At 38.2% G+C, this 19,862-nt stretch overlaps 1 protein-coding gene across 1 annotated transcript in view; it reads right to left on the bottom strand.

Annotated features, from left to right (window-relative positions):
* Positions 1 to 3,632: 3,632 nt before the first annotated feature.
* Positions 3,633 to 19,862, bottom strand: part of LOC144075574 (sodium-coupled neutral amino acid transporter 3-like) — a 37,813-nt gene continuing 21,583 nt past the window's right edge. The window contains exons 9-17 of the mRNA XM_077602767.1: positions 17,118 to 17,200; positions 14,710 to 14,768; positions 13,547 to 13,717; positions 12,779 to 12,858; positions 12,595 to 12,695; positions 11,212 to 11,336; positions 10,965 to 11,109; positions 6,201 to 6,304; positions 3,633 to 6,116 (exon numbers count right to left, since the gene is read on the bottom strand). Coding sequence (XP_077458893.1) covers positions 6,012 to 6,116; positions 6,201 to 6,304; positions 10,965 to 11,109; positions 11,212 to 11,336; positions 12,595 to 12,695; positions 12,779 to 12,858; positions 13,547 to 13,717; positions 14,710 to 14,768; positions 17,118 to 17,200 — 973 coding nt within the window. The 3' untranslated portion in view covers positions 3,633 to 6,011. The remainder of the gene's footprint in view (positions 6,117 to 6,200; positions 6,305 to 10,964; positions 11,110 to 11,211; positions 11,337 to 12,594; positions 12,696 to 12,778; positions 12,859 to 13,546; positions 13,718 to 14,709; positions 14,769 to 17,117; positions 17,201 to 19,862) is intronic.

The following is a 19,862-nucleotide window of genomic DNA, read 5'->3' as shown; positions in this document are numbered from 1 at the left end:
AAACAGACGACACAATGATTTACAGCAAGGGTGTCAGACTTGGGTTGGTTCGCGGGCCGCTTTAACGTCAACTCGATTTCACGTGGGCCGTACCATTTTAGATATAATATTTAGATTTTTTTTATAAATGGATTAAAAGAACTGGATTAAAAGCCCTGAATATTCAGTTTTTTTTATACATCTAAAAATGTTTATTTGAGCTTTTTTTTAAATATATTTTTGGATTTTACAAAATGATTTTTGAACTAAAAACAGAAAAAAATTGATAAAAAAATTACAATTATTGATTTAAAAGGGGGAAAATCAGGAAATTTAATATATATCTATACTCTTCATTTTAATTTGATCCTAAAACAGAAAGTCGGCACTCATGATTTACTTTCCGGGCCACACAAAATGATGCGGCGGGCCAGATTTGGCCCCCGGGCCGCCACTTTGACACCTGATTTACAGTAAATATGTAATCGGTTCGAATCTCAGCTTTACGCCCTCTCTCCCTTTGTCCCTGTGTTGAGTTTACATGTTCAGTCCACATGATTATTGTGGATTTTCTTAAAGTACTCTGACTTGTTCACATGAATGTGAAATTCATCCAACATTCTAAATTGTCCATAAGCTTGTTCCAATTATTTGAAAGCGAGGAGGATAGGTGTTCTCTTGCTTTGTTTCCAAGGTCCCTTCTGGAGAGGGTGGGGACAGCTGATGGCTCCATTGCTGCAATTCCTTTCACCACATGTCTAATACACGTGATTGGAAATCACAAGACAAATATTGGTGTAGAATTGCTGATGTGAGGATTAGTAATTTTTCTAACTGAAAGGATGACAACTCATTTCCACCCACTTATGATCTGTCGTAATATATTGGGTTTCCCGCTAAACAACAATAATACTGTCTGTATGTTTGTGTTTTCAATCATATTTTGTGTCAACATTGCCTCTGTTCTTTTCTCTGTCTCCTCAAGACCCTTTTTTTAATATCCAACTTCTATCTTTTGAACAAATAGCCCCATAAACCCCACGCTTATTTATTTATTTACTTATTTATTACCTATTTATCTGTCTAAAATATATTTTCCTGTGTCTGTATTCTCACCTTCTTGCTACTGTGGCAGTGAAATTTCCCAAATACGGGATGAATAAAGTTATCTAATGTAATCTAATCTAAAAACAGAAACAGAATCTGTGTTTAAGATGTAGTAGTTATCTTACGTTTGTTTTTGGGAGAAGTGCCAGCCTATCCCATCTGTCTCTAGGCCAAAGAACGACGACGCCCTGGACAAACATTCTCATTTATCAACACCATTTGTGAGTGGAAATAGTTTCACTCTTCTAGCAATGAGTTCCTGAAAAACCTGATAACATTTGTTTTTTATTTTACGCACCAACTTTATTGCAAATCAATTGTTTTAAGCATTTTTTAAAATTGCTTCTAGAAAAATGCCAATAAATTAGACTGTCATATTTGATTCACTCGTTGTTTTTATCAATGGTACAATGTTAATGAGATATTTAATCTGTTTTGATGTACATATCTCGAATTTAGTTGTGCTTGGTATAGCTCTGTTGCTGATGCTTAAACAATTACAAATAAATATTGATAAAAAATATATTTACAAAATAAAGTATAAAATACTATTTACATTTTTGTCGTTCTTGTTTCCTCTAGAATTTGTCTTAATGCTACTTTTGTTAGCTGTAATGAGAATTGGTCAATGTTAAACTTCTCTGGTTTAAATAAACCACATTGATGTCCTTTTCTGATCATATGATGAGCAGATTGGTTGGTTTCAATCACAGATGAAAACATTTCTTAAAAACCTGGTGATTGAATGGATTTTATATATCTGTACTTTACATAGTTTTAAGTAGGAGGGAAGGAAATACAACTAATTTTTCTACTGTACTTTTTTTTCAGTCATTTTTGACTGGGTTATTTGGGGATTGTGTGACACATTTTTTATGATTTCTTCAGAAAACAGACAAAACTGAACCATTTTTGGAATTTTTTTAGACCTAATATTTTAATCATTTCGGGTATAAAAAAACGGACAATTGTTTTAAGAGGATGAAGGTACTGTACATATTGTTAAAATGACAGTTGAAAAACAACGAACTCTGGTGGACAAATGTAGATTACCAATGCAGATTACAGTACGACTGATAAAAAAAGAATAAATTAAAAACATGCCGTTTGTTGCGCGGTGCAGTTTAGAAATAAATATAAAATTATTATTATATTATTATTATCATTATTATTATTGAGAGGATGATCCCAAGATGGCGCCGTCACGCGGAAGCTAGTGACAGTAGCTGTCCACTCTTATTTGTTTTACGTGTTTTACAGCCCTTCTATCTTTTTAATCATATTTTAATATTTCTTAATACATTCTTTTTTACTTTACTTTGTACTTTATACTTTTTACTTTAATGTTTTTACAACTTTCTTTGTTCTGTTAGCCTGGCTTCTTTCTGGCACTTCTTTTTTGGAACCATCAGCCATGCCTACGCTGTCATACACATGGGACTAGCTGATACAATATGCAGCAGAAGGAGCAACACCTCAATCCCGCTGGAAATTTGGAGCTGGACAAAAGTGCCGGGAGAAGAAGCAACGCTTCTGACCAACCATTCCATCATGGGATAAGATGAAAGAGCTGTCGGCGCTTACCAGCAACGGAGTCGAGGAGTTCTGCCCTGCTGCTGTTTTCTTCAGCTCCAGACTACTGAGGAATTGTGCGGATAAGCTTGGAAGAGTGACTGCATATTCTCTACCTCGGTCCCAGTCTGCAGAAGTTCTCCATCTTGTGGAAGACTTCCTGTCTGTGGTTCCAGTTGTATCCAACTTTACAACGTCTTTTTTTTGAGTATGTATCCGTTTTTTCTCCCGCAACCAAGATGGCGCCGTTCAAGTGGCAGCCGGTGGCAGTAGCTCCGTCCACTCTAGCTCGTTTTGTGTTTTTGCTGCTTTTCTGTCTTAATGATTTGATTTGGTGATTCTTAATGATCCCATTGACTTTGATTTGCTTTGTACTTTGTGCTTTTGCTTTGTTGTTCTGTGGCCTTCGCGTCTGTACTGTCTAACTTATAACTATGCCTTTTCTTGCTTCTGTCACAATGAAATTTCCCGAATATGGGATGAATAAAGTTATCCAATCTATTTTTTTATTTAACTTTCAAAAAAAATCTTACATAAAAATCCAAAATATTTGGGACAATATATATAGATATCTTTCACTTAACAACATTTATTCATCTTCCATACAGCCCATCTTTGAAAGAATTGCAGGGGTTTCTGGAGCCTAACCCAGCTGTCGTCAGGCGAAAGGCAGACTACACCCAAGACTGGTCGCCAGTCAGTCGTAGGGCCACTTAACAACTTTTTCCCCCCAAATTTCTGGCATTCAATCAATTAAAACGAACCATTTTAATCATGCCTAAATGGTCAAGCAGGAGATGATTTTGTTTTGTTCTGCCAGGGTATTTCAGTCAGTAGATTACATTGTATAATTTAAATAAAATTTAGAAATATTAACTACAATAGAATCTTAGCCCGGTATAGAACTAATAATCATTAATAGTTAGTTCTAGATAAAAAGAAAGATTAGGGTGAAAAGATGACACAAGACTGGATGGAAAAAAACACCAACAATTATTTTATTATCAAACTAAAACGCTTCCTTTTATTTACACTTTACACTCTACTATGGCAAATACAGTACCGTATGCCTGATAAAAATAAAATGTTTACATTTATTCACATCATCAATATAGAGCCAAGTTTCTTTTCCCAAAAGCTATTTATAAATTTTATTTTTCATTTCCCCTGTTGACTTGCATGTTTCTACTTAATAACCGCATTTGTGTGTTGAAAGTTAAAGGCATTTTTTTCAAACAGCAGGTAGCTGTTGTTCTTATCATTTTATCTTTACATCAAGAACTCGGTTTGACAACCCAACACTTAAAATAGACTAAACCGGATAGACAATATTTTCTTCTGGTTTTAACAAGTTGTGAAAATACCTTAAAAACTCAATTCCAAACAGCTACGGCTACACAAAATAGTTAAACATAAATAAAACTTTGGGCGCAAGCAGATCAGTTTGATGTAAGATAGTGCTTTAAAAAGTATCACTAGATATTTCTTTCTTGTGCTTTTACACTTTAAAGCGGTTTCGAAATACAGTATACTCCCAGGGATATTAAAATCTCTTCAACGAGGACAACATTTGTGTACATATGCGTGTTGTTAGTACTCTCACAAAAGCAGTGATCATGAAAATTACAATTCTTTCAATTTCTAAACTGCTTATCCTCACAAGGGTCGCTGGGGAGCACCCTGAATTGGTGGCCAGTGTTCAATCAGCCTACCAAGCATGTTTTTTGGGATGAGAAAGGAAAACAGAGTATCCATAGAAAACCCCAGTAATCCTGGGGAGAACATGCAAACTATACAGTGAGGACCGACTTGGGATCGAACTCTCGACCCCAGAATTGTGAGGTCGACACACCACTCGGCCGCCGAGCTCCACTGTCTCACCCTGTTGCTAAATTACAATTCACTACACTAATTGAATTCAGATTAAAATAAATTGATGTTCAATTGATTCTCATCTCTCATCTCATTTTCTGAACTGCTTATCCTCATTAGGGTTGTGGGGGGTGCTGTCAGAGGTCAGAGGTGGGGGACACACTAAATCAGTGGCAAGCCGATCGCAGGGCACAAGGAGACAGACAACCATGCACACTCACACCCATACCTAGGGGCAATTTAGAGTGTCCAATCAGCCTCCCATGCATGTTTTTGGAATGTGGAAGGAAGCCGGAGTACCCAGAGAAAACCTACGCAGGCCTAGGGAGAACATGCAAACTCCACACAGGTGGACATGACCTGGATTTGAACCCAGGACCGCAAAGCTGTGAGGCCAACGCGCTACCCTCTCGCGCCACCGGGCCGCCCGGCATCAGTTTACCAATGACCCAAATGAGGACAAACACAACATAAGATATATGACTAAATTGGAAATGTGGTTGGGTATGCCTGTATTGAGAAACATTACCGATGATTTGGTACTTATTTCAATGTGAAAACTAATGACAATCATTAATTTAACAGTGTCTTACAGTCCTTGCATCATTTCGACCTTAAAGATATGCAGCTATTCAAAGTTTGAGGTTCACCGCTCACTCTGAACATAACAATAATATGTATCAATTTGTCCGTAAAAGAATAATGTGAAAGGCAGTTGTGTTTAATCATGGTTGTACAAAGAGGTGCACCTAATATACGTATGAAAAATATATCTTTTAATTATGCTAAGTTTGATGATCCATATTACAAAATTAATTAAAACCAAATCACTAACAATGTATCTCAGCAATTAAGTTCCATAATAGTTAAATATAGTATTCCTTTGGAATAAAAAACTAAACTAAACACAGCAGTTATATAAATACACACATTGGTTTGAATGCCTTTCCTCTACGTGCGCAAGTGAAAATAACCTCTGAGACCGCAGTTTGCGGCTAACTTAGCTTGATCAGATCAAAGCTCATCATTATATATGTTAATTCATTAAATTAAAGAGCATTATTTTGCTCTTGTACACTAATTTGCCCCAATCTGCATTGGAACTTCAAAAATACAAACATAATAAAACTCCCAAGAGTTCATCATTCAACAATAAGCATTGAATTGGGTGTGTAATTAACTGCACTGCATCAGATTGGGATATTTTACGCCTACTTTGGTTGTTTTGTAATGTATTAAAAATATGTAAAGCTCTCAAATTTTAAAGCAGTAGTTTTCACCACTGTGAAACACATTACATAATAAAATTATTGATGCCTGAGTTTGATCAGGGGTCCCTAATCTGGTGGCCAGTCGGTGTATAATATTGCAGTTAAAGTTTATTTCTCTCTATAAATGGAAGTGTGCGATTCTGCTTCACATTTTTATGTGTAAGCTCTTAATTTTAGTTGGCCTTCAACCCAAACACACTCACACAGATTCTAGTGGCCCCCGCCGGTATGGCTGCTCCCTGAGGTCCAGTCGTTTATTATAAAGCTAAGACTCATTATCATGAAGGAGACACCCAAGGCGGCAAAGCAGACGGCCTAAAAAAGGGTTAAGAAAAGCATCAATAGATTGTTGGAGGCTTCACCTGATTGAGAAGTAGAATGTGTGCTTAATGGGCTCACCAAGATCTTGGGAACAGAGCTCATAGGTTCGCTTTCTTTGGGAACAATGCGGATGTAGAAAACGGCAGGGAAGATGAAGATTAGGCAGGGAGCAGATGTGGCACCTGGAACAACAAAGAAGTGTGTAACAAAACTGAGTTCAAATGAACAGCAAGTAATGCAACTATAGTGGACAGCGCTAATAAAGTATGGTACAGGAACTTCATCGGGGACCCATACCACCCTGATCACAATCTGTTCCAGCTGCTGCCCTCTGGCAGACGCTATAGGTCCCACAAAGTACGGACAAATAGGCTTAAGGACAGTTTTTTCCCACATCCATCAGGACTCTAAACTTGCGGTAACACGGCACACAATCCTTTCTGCATAATAACTTCGGGGTGAGGTAATATGAATAGACGTTCGGCGGTGATCTGCCTCCTACTGGCTGACTGAAGGTAAATGAAAGACAGTGAGAGGTGAGTGATCCGCTCGGGGGGTGATGCGATGTATCCATCACGGCAGAATGCCAAATTACGAGTCTGGAATTATCACTTATTTGGGTCTTTTGCCGGGAAAACGCACCTTATGGAGAAGCACAACCAATTTCGTCATACGCAGTTTCTGGGTATGATGACAATTAGGGTTTTTGTCAAGTCAATGATGAAGACAAAGCCTATGTCCGATTATTATTATTACACACACCATTGTAAGGCACCCTTTCATTCTGATGCCAAAAAGAAAATAGAAGACACAAATATGCTTGCAAAATTAATATTTAAAATATTTAAGAAGTTTATCTTGGGTGTATTCAATATTTTATTTGCACAACTTTCGCAAAGGAATCACAAGGCATTTATTTACACATCACTTTCCTGTTTTGACTTCAAAACACCAAACGTGTCATAGTATTTGATCCATAAGTTTTTTTTTACCCCTGCATGGTAACTTTTTAATATTTTTGTCCCTGAAAGCCCTGAGGTATATAAGTAGTTACATGCATTGCACAGTCTAATAGGGAAAAAAAGAATCTTGGGCCTGTAAATATGGAAAATTATATTTGAAACTGTGTTTCCTCTGCGAGGCCAAAGAGACTCCAAGCTCAACTGTTTAATTTTTTTGTCAATAATTTAACAGTATGCCCCCAAAGAAAAGATGATCACAGATGAGGATGAACTTCAGGTGACATTTTTCATGGCCAATTCAAACACATGAAAACTATACATTGCATACAGAAAAATCAAGATAATACAAATTTAGCTTTTTTGTGAGAAGACAACAAATAACATTTCAAAGTACCGTATTTTCACGACTATTCGGCGCATCGTATTTTTAGCCGCAGTGTCAGTAACGAGTGCTATTTCTGTATTTTAAACACACAAAGCATGCACCGTTTTTTTAGACGCATATATATTATATATGGATGAACATCGAAACGCAATAGAGCTAGCTACCGGAAGCAGCCTATTTCCGGGTTCCGGTGCGCAGTGACTGCTGGGAAATATAGTTCTTGCACGCTACACCCACATTTATTTACACATTTTACAACTTACTCACGTCATCATCACCCACAAATCCATCAAAGTCCTCATTTTCTTTCATTAAACAATTGCCCAAATGAGTCTTCCAAAACGCCGGGTCCAGCGTTTGTAGTTCTCAAGCCTCCGGGAATGACGGCAAGCTCCAAGTTAATATATATTATATATATACCGTAATTACTCGAATATAACACGCAGATTTTTGCTATATAATTAATTCCAATAGTTGGGGGTGCGTGTTATAATCAATAACTAAAATAAATTACAAATTTTCGATCGAAAAAAGCATTGTCAAACTCACTTTGACGCACGGATTTTACGTCATCTCGTACAGCCGACGCACGGATTTTACGTCATCTCGTAAAGCCAATCGGATGATGTGTTGTGGGAGGAAGAGGAAGTTGACGCATACCGGCTGTAGCCAATCCATTGTTTGCTTTCGTTTCCTGTATTTAAGTAGCGACGCGTCATCACACGTCGCCGGATCGTTCACTATCGTTGACTATCATTGACTGTTGTTAGCGGTTGCTAGCGGTCGCTAGCTGTCGTTATTCTGTTGCCTCTGTCCGTATGCGCGCCGCATGCGGGCACGTTTGTTTCCACGCCTTGGTTGATTCATTAAAGGACTCCGTATCACGCTGAATGCCTCGTCCTCTCCTGCTTCCTGTATTTGGGTCTACCTACATCCACGGTCGCGTCGCACAACGCGGCGCGACCGTAACAGATGCCCCCGATCGCGCTGCGACGACCCAGCGACGCGGCGCGATCATAACAAGAGGACAGACAAAGAGAGAGAGGAACTCTTCATTTGAAGGATTCTAATGAATAAATTTGTTTGAACAAAACAATCGTGAAACGAAGAAAAAAAGGTAAGATTTCTGATTTTCGTCAGCGGGAAATTTTAGGTGCGCACTATATTCGATTACTGCGTTTTTCCAGATATTTTTGGCCCAAAATTACCTGCGTGTTATTTTCGAGTGCGCGTTATATTCGAGTAATTACGGTAGTTCGCAGTCTACCGTTGAATGCTCCGTTGATGCCAACATCTAGCGGCAGGATTTATTTTGTAAATACAGCCGAAATGATCATACTGGGTGTATTGAAGAACTGGGTGTATTAAGAACTCGTTATCCCAGCAGTCACTGCGCAGTACTTTATCTACGGGAAATAGTAGAGTCTGGGGCTGCTTGGCATAGTTGTTTATATATATAGTTCACAGTCTAGCTTTGAATGCTCTGTTGACGCCAACATTTCTTTTGTAAATATAGCCGAAATGACGCCGAGCACCAAATTAGTGTGCTCGCGCGACGTCATACTGGGTGTATTGAAGAACTGGGTGTATTAAGAACTCGATATCTCAGCAGTCACTGCGCAGTACTTTATCTACGGGAAATAGTAGAGTCGGGGGCTGCTTGCCGTAGTTGTCCTATCGACTGATTTATTTGATTTTATCGTGATAACAATTTTAGTATTGGTCCATATATAAAGCGCACTGGATTATAAGGCGCCCTGTCTATTTTGGAGAAAATTTTAGACTTATGTGCGCCTTATAGTCGTGAAAATACGGTAATAAGCACACATGCTGTGCTATTCTGATGTCCAAGTTACCAAAGAAGATTTCCAAGGACTCCAATATGAGTATGGACAGATTTAACTATTAATGCTGCGTTTGAGCAAAAATTCTGATCAGGTTGTCATTATTTCGGAAATTCCTTTTGTGTGTTATGAGATTTTTCTTGTGTGAAATAGGTATTTTGATTTAATAATAGTTAGCTATCTTAATATTGTTGCAGTCTTATTTTTCACTTTTTTAGGTAAGTCTCTTTCATTTTGGTCGATCTTCACTTGTCAGTTTTGAACACTCTTCCTTGCAAAGGCACTCCAAATGTAGTGTTGACATTAATAATGCAATGCTCCTCTCCATACAAAACAATTGTTTCTTGTATAAACAAGACTTACAGGTATGATTGCATGTCAATTTTTGTCTGACTCACTATTATTACTAATATTGACAGATGAGCAACTTATTTTACTTATCCTATTTTACCGCTGATATGTGTTTAAAGGTACTCTGTGTTTGTACCACTGCATGTTTGTCAAGCCGCTTTGAAGACGCCCTTGGTAGCATGTAAACTGAAATGCTTTCAACTTGAACCTCTGGCCTATGAAACATGACCTCAATTTCGTGGAACAAGTGGAACAATAATATTGACTCTGTTTAGCCATCCATTTCTCTTTTTGGAGTCAACATGTAATGGTCACGTTTTTAAAATGTCCATGTGTGGTTTCTTGCCAGAGAGCAAAATGTCAAACATGATGGATTTAGACTGTAAACAAAAACACAATAAGTAATCCATAATCGTTTTATATGCAATGCTATACAGTAATACCTCGACATACGAGTGCCCCGACATACAAGCAATTTGAGATACGGGTAAAATTTCGAGCAAATATTTAGCTTGAGATACGAGACAAATTTTGATATACGAGCATACAGCGGACTGAGCAGCTGCTCATAAGAATATCATGAGCACTGTCTTTCTGGTCGCAACTCCCTCGTGTAATGTCTCTACGATCACTGGGCGGAGCGTTGAATTTTGTCAGTGTTTTTTTTCCCCCGTCAGTCAGTGCGAATGGTGGAGCGATTGCTAATACGAGAGAAGTATATACTACTTCTCGTTGGCAAGTGGCATTTGTGTGCATCATTTTCGGAATATTTTGAAGGGAAGTCAAAAGCAAACAACCCTCGATAGGTTGCATCTGAAAGTCAGGGTGGAGGTTTTTTCAGAGGGTTGGAACAAATTCATTTGTTTTTAGTTCATTTCTATGGGAAACGTTCGTTTGAGTTACGAGTAACCCTCCTCCAACACACATGAATCAAGTAATCAGGTTTCTGGAGAGCTTGTCGATTAGTTGATATTTTTGATTCAGGTGTCTTGGAGGAGGGAGACATCGAAAAAAGACTACATAGGTGTCCTCGAGGACCGCATTTGGTGACCCCTGATCTAGTGTGACCCTGAATAAGGTCTTTCTCACGTGCATCACCTAATAAAGAAAATCTCTGCAGAAAAGGGATCGATTCTGCAAATGTAACTAATATTGTCACCAGTCACTCTCTCTACGGTGGGAAAAATCTTTTCCAATGCCAAAATCTCTTGTTTTTCTTAATGACTTACAATATCTTAACTTAATATATACATTGGCAGTTATTCCCAATTTAATTCCAAATGTCCAATGTTGTACTTGCCTATAAATCCAAAGATGCCCAGAATGTTAGGAGCAAAAATGACCAGCATGTTGATAAATGTAAGGAGGGTCAAAGCGATAGCGGTGTGACGCAACCAGCTGAAAGCCTTGGTGGGGAACAACATCTGCTGGATAGCTCGGCGTACCTGTGTATAAATACAGACTAATGAACAGATTGCACATTGCCAAGAAACAAGAGCCATTCAATCACATTATTGTGTTGCGCTAGTGTTCAAATCTAAACTTACGGGAAATAGCACAATGGGGACTGTGAGTGTGACGGCAGTGAGGACGGCCACTCGCACACATAGGATCAACGTGTCATATGGGTCAATACGGCTGTAAGTATGGAGCAATTCTGGCTCAACATTTCCTACAAGAGCAAATACAGAAAGTTAAGAATTTAATATCCCCACACATCTTTTTTTTTGTTTAATGTGGTGTTGAAACCTATCCCATACATCTAACTGTGGGTCTGGAAACACCCTGAACTGGAACTGAACAATCGCAGGGCACACATAGGCAAGCAACCTATCACAATCACACTTAAGGAAAAAATTGGTTCAATTAACATGTACAGGAAGGCCTCGGGTTTGGACAAAAGTTTCCAATAACCTGTTTTTTTAATGACTATTTACTGTATTTACTCGCATATAAGCCGCCTTTGTCAGACAAAAAAAATGTGATATTTTTACTGTGAGTACAGTACTTAAAGTATTTACATTTTTTTAATTTATCGATTATATTTAGATATTAATACATTACTGTCTTTTCATATGCCTATAACTGTAATATTTAATAAATGCACTTCTTGATAATGTTACTTGTGTACTAGTATTTTTGCAGAGGTGTGAAAAAAATGTAGTACGGTATGTAGTAATAATAAGGTGATCCTACTTTGCGTTTAAAAAAAATAATATCCCGGGCATGTCTGGTCTGTACTATCAGTGATATCCAAGGGATTATTGTAATGTTGTAAAAATGACTTGTTAAAATGGCAAATAAATATTCGAAACTCAAAGTGTAGAACTTTTCAGACTTATACGTCTTGTCTTGGGGCTTTTCAGTCTTGACCTGGGTCTTGAAGGGAAATAATTATAACTTAACACTAACTACCCTGAGGGAGCTAAGACAAAGAAAGGTGAATGAGTGAAAATTCATGTCGGCCTCACAGCTCTGGGAACCTGGGTTCAAATCCAGGTCCACCTGCATGGACTTTGCATGCCCTCCCCGGGCCTGCATGGGTTTTCACTGGGTACTCCAGTTTCCTTTCCCACCTTTCCAAAAACATGTAAGGTAGGCTGATTCCTCCCACATGCCAAGGAAATGCATGGTAGGTTGATTGGACACTCTAAATTGCCCCTAGTTATGAGTGTGAGGGTGAATGGTTGTTTGTCTCCTTGTGCCCTCCGATTGGCTGCCCACCAATTCAAGGTGTCCCCCACCTTGTGCCTGAAAGTCAGCTGGGATAGGCTCCAGCACCCCCTGGGACACTAGTGAGGATAAAGCGGTTCAGAAAATGAGATGAGAAGAGAGACAAATACAATATTTAAAACATGATACACTACATTATATCACAGAGGCTCTTCCTCATATTCTAGTCACACATTTCTAATAGTAGATACACTCACCATAGAAGGTCAGGTAGCCAAAGAGAGCTGCTAAAAAGTACATGGTGTACATGACAAAGATGGAGATATTGGACACCTTCTGCATTGTCTTTTTAGTAGGGCTGCAATAAAAACATAATAAAAGATGATTTGCCAGTCAAAATTAGATTTATAGTTTAATATATTTGAAAAAAAAGCAACTCACTTGCGGAGCTCAGTGTAAATGGGGAGGACCTCCGGGTGGCAAACAAAGGCAAAAGCCAAAATGGGAATGGTGTAGGCCGTCTGGGAAAAAGAACAAAAACACATTACACCTAAAGGAAGTGGACAAGGAATAATATTTTTCATTCATCCAGGCCTTTGTAAACCTTGCTTGGAAAACAGGGAAATAAAATGATGAACTATTTTCACAAAGTGAGAAGCAGGAGAGACTTGTCCCGTGACCGGACATTTCGTCGCCGGACACTTCGTCCCCGGACGTTTCGCCGAACGGACGCTTCGTCGCCGGACACTTCGTCGAACAGACATTTCGTCGTCGGACATTTTATCGACGGACAATTCGTCACCGGATTCGTCGCCGGATTCGCTCGCTCTCAAAAGAGAGAGTTTTTACTTCAGATTGTTTAAAGGAACTTTGACATTAAAATAAAAGGCAATAAATAAAATTATTTTATTAAAAATTATGTGCAATAGCTTGTAGGTACTGTTTGTATAGTCATCCGTGAGAGATGATAATCGAATATCGATATACATCCAATCCAAACATCCCCAACATGCAATCGTTAATAAATTAAACACTTTAGCATGTCACATATACACACACAGTTTACAAGAAATTACAATTAATATAGTAATAGTCTTGATAAAAATTATGTGCAATGGCTTATAGGAAATGTCCGGGTACCACTTGTCCAATCTAGGACAACCAACAACTGACTGAATCCTCGATCACTTAAGGTATGTATGGACTCACCTGTGAGTTGATGGTAAACATACGTGGCGAGCACACGCCATCGTCCTCTTTGTGGGCGAGGAGGCTATCATCCACGTGGCTTGACACGTTCAGGCTGTGGTGAGTGGCAGTGTCGTTGAGTGAGTTGAACTCCACGAAGGGGCACATAATTTGGAATTTCTTGTAGATGACCTGATGATGAGAAATGAGGGCAGAGCATTTGGTGAAAGAAAATGTCATATTATTAGTACAATTCTGTTAAGATACAAATGGAAGGCAAAAACTTTACAATGATCAAATGCATATGGATATTATCATAACATAAACACTGTGTACTACTCACAAAAATTAGTGATTGAATTCAGTTGAATTGAATGCCTTTATTGTCATTAAACACGCGTTCGGCTATTGGTGAAAGTTCAGGATATATCTTAAAAGGCCACTATTTACTGGGAGCGGGGGGTATTGCAACATTATTTGATTGCTTTGGCTTCACTGAGGCACAAACCAGAGTATTTTTTGTGAAATCAACCAGAAATGTCCCAAAAAAATTGAATCCCAGTTTGCTGTGTCTCTCCTTATTATGGATGATTCACGGGGGCTGTGTTATGGTGCTTCAACCTCCGGTTTGAACTTGTACGGAACATGTATCTCATCTTATTCGGGATCTAGTTTCAATTTTGTATTCCATTATAAAAGGAATGAGATATAATACTCCTCTGCCATTGAGGCATAAGCCTTCTGCCGGCTCCTATACTCTTGCGACGTCAATGTTTTTTAAGAAAGCGGATGGCAATATAAATTGATTTTACTTACAATGTTAAGTTTTGGATCTGTGCGAGTCTTGATCGTATATTTTTTCATATACTTTGACGGGTTTCCGCGTAAGTGGGACTTTAAAGTGACTACAACCTTTTAATGTAAACTTCATTTGACAAGGGGCTGAATGGTAAAATTCATAACAAAGATGTCCAATTCTATGCCATTCTCCACTCTCTCTGTTACAATATTCTACTGGCACTTTGTGACTATTGTTGCGATGGTTTCATAAAGTTAACAGCATGTGAGCAGCACAAAAAATGTGATAAAACCAGTAAATATATTGGTAGATTAATGGATCAAACATTTGTTGGGAACTTCTCCTAACTCTCTCTCCTTAGTTATGTCATTAATAATAAACATACCGCGGTGAGGAAAAACACCATGCAGCTGAGAGAAAATCCACTGGTATAGCCAAGATAACCTGAAGGAAGACAGAAATGAAGAAATTAATCTAGAAGTTACTTACTCTGTAACACAATGCTACAATCTAACTACCTACAACCAGAGGTGGGTAGAGTAGCCAAAGATTTTACTCAGGTAAGAGTAGCATCTCTTCAAAATAAAATTACTCAAGTAAATTGGTCTTCTGAAAAATTCACCCAAGTGCAAATAAGAATAAAATGTATTTGTAGAAAAAAATACTCAAAAAAAGAGTAACTGCTTATAACGTCGGATTTATATTTTAAGTAATGAATAGTTTTCTCATAAAAATTATCATCTATAAGAACTATTATTAATATAATACTGTAACCTTTTACAAAAATAATGCATCAAAATCAATAAATTCAAACTAAGAAATATACACAGAAACAAAACACTTTATCCATATGCCCTCTAGTGGATAAACCTTTTCTAGAATGAAATTAAAAACAGCAACCCGGTGAGTTGAGTGTTAGCGTGTCAGCCTCACAACTCTGGGGCCCTGGGTTCAAATCCAGGTCGGTCTGTCCACCTGTGTGGAGTTTGCATGTTCTCCGTGTACTCCGGTTTCCTCCCACATTCCAAAAACATGCATGGTAGGCTGATTGGACACTCTAAATTGCCCCTAGGTATGGGTGTGAGTGTGCATGGTTGTCCTTCTCCTTGTGCCCTGCGATCGGCTGGCCACCAATTCAGGGTGTCCCCCACCTCTGGTCCTAAGTCAGCTGGGATAAGCTCTAGCCCCCTTTGCGACCCTAGTGAGGATGAAGCGGTGCAGAAAATGAATGAAGGAACGAACTAACGAATGAATGAAATTAAAAGCAATCGTATCTTCTGCTTTCAGTTGTCTATTGGTGCCAATTAAAAACGTGGAGAGAAATGTGCAGTTTAAAGTAATATTGACGACATCACTCTGGTTGAAATTGTTTATTTTTTTTACCGAGCTTTGACAACGCCACGTGATTGTACAGGCCGGCATCATCATACGACTGGAAGCTTGTGTGTGGTCTTGTGACTGTATTGTTACATGTGATTTATATAATCACATCATGTGATTATTGTTGAAACAGCCACTGTGGCATCTCTGTAAAAATCAAAGAGGAAAAAGTAACAACACTAGTGTACCCCAAAGTAACGTAGTAAGAGTATCTACTCAATTTAAAGTAAAAACTATGGTGAGGTAAAGCTACTCTTAGTGGAACAGTTTTTTTGCTTAAGTACATGTAACAGAGTAAATTCAACGCATTATTACCCATCTCTGCTAACAATAGTCATCCGGAGCTAAACACTGCATTTGGCCAAGAACATTTTTTTATCCCTCCTCATTCATTCACAAGACCGCCTATTCTTGTTAGGGTCGCAGGGTGCTAAAGCCTATCCCAGCTGACTTTGGTCGAAAGGCAGGGTATACAGTGTATACAGGGGTCGGGAAATTTTTTGACAGAAAGAGCCATAAACAATTCATATTTATTAATGTTATTTCTTGAGAACCATTCTCAGAATTGAAAGGTAAAAATACATGAAAATGTATTTTTTTTTTGCCATTTCACCACTAGTACAAAAAGCCTCTTTTGACAACATTTTTATGCTGTTGCTAATAAATCAGTATCAATGATATCATGCATGCAGAAGAGTAATAAAAAAATATGATTAAAGTGGTGGTAGAGGTAGTGTCAATGCCATAGAGGCGTTCCTATTAGTCCGTTCGGGACTCAGCTCTCTCACCAGTGATTTACATATTTTACCTCAGTGGTTAGTGGAGAGCCATATGCACCCATGGAAATAGCCACATATGGCTCTCGAGTCATAGGTTCCCTTCCCCTGGCATACACCCTAAATTGTCAGTTAAAAATCAGTTATAGGGCTCAGATAAAAAAAGACAACCGTTTTTACCTTTTTTACCTACGTCTACAATGTCTTCTGTGTCTTTGCTTGCTACTGTCTTGCTACTGCAACCAAGGATATTTCCCGAATACGGGAGGAAATAAATCTAATCTCATCTCATCTAATCTATGCACTCACAATCGCACCACCTACGAGTGGGAATCAAACCCAAACTGCTCGATGTACGTTAATTTTTCACTGTGAACTGCTCCTATTGGTGAGATTGGGTGCATGTTCCTCAGCGTCTTATTTTGTGTGAATTAGTAACATTTGGCAGGCATGGAAGAAGTCACATTTGTCATCGTAACGTGAATTATTATATAAAAAGCGCAGACAAGACAAAACAAATAAAATCCTAATTTAGCATCAACTCTTGCAGTGTGACAAAAGTCCTAAGAGTCACAAATGTTTTGAGAAAGGCTTGTTGGCACACAAATCTTGGGGTGGAAGGGGAGTGTTCACTCACCCAGCTGTTTCATCAGGGCCAGGGGCAGGATGACGCTAGCGGAGACCATGATGACCAGGTAATTGCCATTCACGTACCAAAGACTGTTAACGACAAAGGGCAAGGTGTACTTTCATGAGTTGATCGTTTAGCACGATTAGATTGTATTGTTGATGAGCAAATGCAACAGATTTGTTTCCTTTTCATACGGTTAAATCCTTCAGGTTGAAGTTGTACACTGTTTACCGACACAGTCCCACTGAAATAGAATCCTACATAACTAGGGATTTACAAGTAGAGCACTCGCAGCTGTGAAAAAGAAGGGCAAGCTTAATCCAACACACTGACTTGCCTATGGAAGCCATATATTTCCTTTACGCCTGTCAATGATGTAGTCAGTAAGACATGCAGGGCTTGAATAGAATTTCCAATCTTGGCATTGCTTTGCTTCCAATCCTGTCACTGACTCAACATCTACTAAATGTACACCACATGTACGCCCCCATTCAACAAGGCCTCTATTGATGATACTCAAAAAACAAACCATGCAGTATATACAATATCTTAAGTCCATAGACTTCCAACTTGTTCTAATTTCAAGCGTCAGAATATGTAGATTATGTAATGTATGTTGCATTCCCGTGACGCCCCAGCCTAGGGTCTGGTGGGATGCAACATGAGACAGAATCAATAAAAAAGAGGGTTTACTTACAAATGCAAAAATATTTATAGAAGAGAAACAGGTAGGCCAAGAACACAATAACAAACAAAGGGGTCCTGACTGCAACCTGCCGCCTCGCTGAGCCCTAATCATGAAACAAAAGGTATCAATAAAGACTATTACTAATGTAACTGCTTGCACACAAAAAGAGAAATTATGAATATGGAGTCAAGATAGATTACCACTCTTGTTTCTTGCTCTGTACACAGTTGGGAACAAAGCTCCCAAATAACAATTACCAAAACGAACACCAAAATGGAAGAAACCACCAGACAAAGCAAATGGCAAATGCTAGCGATAATGATACCCTCACAAAAAGGTATTTTGGTGAACTTTAAATGAGATGACACATTGGTTGTTTAAAGATTCGGCAACATAGGCCATTGTTTTTTTATTTATCTCCCTTGGCTGAGCTATGCTTAGGTCTGATGGATTCAGTATGTTTTCATTGTTTTGACATCTCTCCTCAGCAGTTTACAGTCAACAGATAATCTATGGTTGTAATCATTAAGTCAGTTGGCCAACAGGATGCCTAATAGCATAGGGGGAGAAATTCTTCTGCCTGGCATACCAGGGAAAACAAATATCTGGAGGGGTCAATGATGGTAAAGTGTAAACATTCATCTGTTTACAGTAACAGGGGACCGCTCTAAATTGTTACATTACCTTTTATATTGGTATGACAGTTTTCTTGTATTTCCTTCTTTTACTATGACTTTTAATTGAATTTGTGTTTTGAAAATGTTTTTCCAGCTCGATATGAAAATGTTTAAGTACATGGAGTTGATAATGGATTTAAAATGGCAACACTTGGGTCTTGATTGTTCCATTATTTTCACATGAAAATTTTGGTTTCATTACATTTGAGGAAATTGTTGCAGTTGAAAAAAAATGAGACCAAATGTATTTTCATATCCTATCACTTCAGTCATCCTCTTTTTATTCAGAAAGTTGTAAAAAAATTGCCAATCACGCCAATGGATTAACTAAGACATTTTGTATTGCAATATGTAGTATGTATAACACAATTATGTAATGTCAGTGTTTATAATCACACTGTTCTCATTCATATCATTCATATATAAGAAACAGCCAAACAGTTTAAAAGGTTTTTGTTCGTTTTTTTGTTTTGTTTTGTTTGTTGACGCGGCTTTCATAGTTGACAAACTGCTGTTGAGTGCAGTTTCACTTGATAATCGTGTGTTTATGTAACTAAGAGAAACCCGATACATACTTTGTTTGCTTGAGAGCCAGAAGATTCAAGTGAATTCTCAAGTTCCTACACATGTATTCTATTTCTCCTTATGTGGCCAACGACATGAACAATCACATTTTATTTTTACCTTTTATATTGTCTGCATTTTGTTCTTCCAAATATACATTCATATCATAGTATTTTAATTACTTCTTAAGTGGAGGGCAGCATTTTATTTGTCAGCCACACTTCATCAAGGACTATTTTAAGAGCCAGGAGCTGTAATAAAAAGACATCACTCCCTCTCACTCATTCGATGCCCCCAGTTTGATGTAATAGATTGGAGTGGCAGGAACATGAAACATCTATGAGGGGCGGAGCCAAGGCAACTTGCCCTTACACTACCCATGAAGCCCCGTGTCACAGCACCTGCCGCTGCCACTTGTGTCTATCAAGTGAAAAGTCAATCAGTTCAAAGATAAATTGTGACCTATAGTGAACCACACAAGGGAAAAAGATATTAGCTAAGATAAAATAATGTAAGAATTGTACAGTGGTACCTCGAGATACGAGCTTAATGGACTGAGCTCGTATGTCGATTTTCTTGTAACTCAAACGAACGTTTCCCATAGAAATGAACGAAAAACAAATTAATTCATTTCCAACCCTCTGAAAAAAAAGAAAAAAAAACAGGATATTGGATTGGAAAAACTTTTGTATTTGTTCTAATTTGCCATCTATTAACAAAGCAACAAATAACTAGTGGTTTAATATTACTAAAATGTGTTTAATAGTATACTAAAATTAGACGGATTTCGCGGGAGAGAGAAGAAACGCACAGAGAGAGAGG

The sequence above is a fragment of the Stigmatopora argus genome, chromosome 6 (genome assembly GCF_051989625.1).
Source record: "Stigmatopora argus isolate UIUO_Sarg chromosome 6, RoL_Sarg_1.0, whole genome shotgun sequence".
Taxonomy (NCBI): domain Eukaryota; kingdom Metazoa; phylum Chordata; class Actinopteri; order Syngnathiformes; family Syngnathidae; genus Stigmatopora; species Stigmatopora argus.
This window is presented reverse-complemented; position numbering and strand designations above follow the sequence as displayed.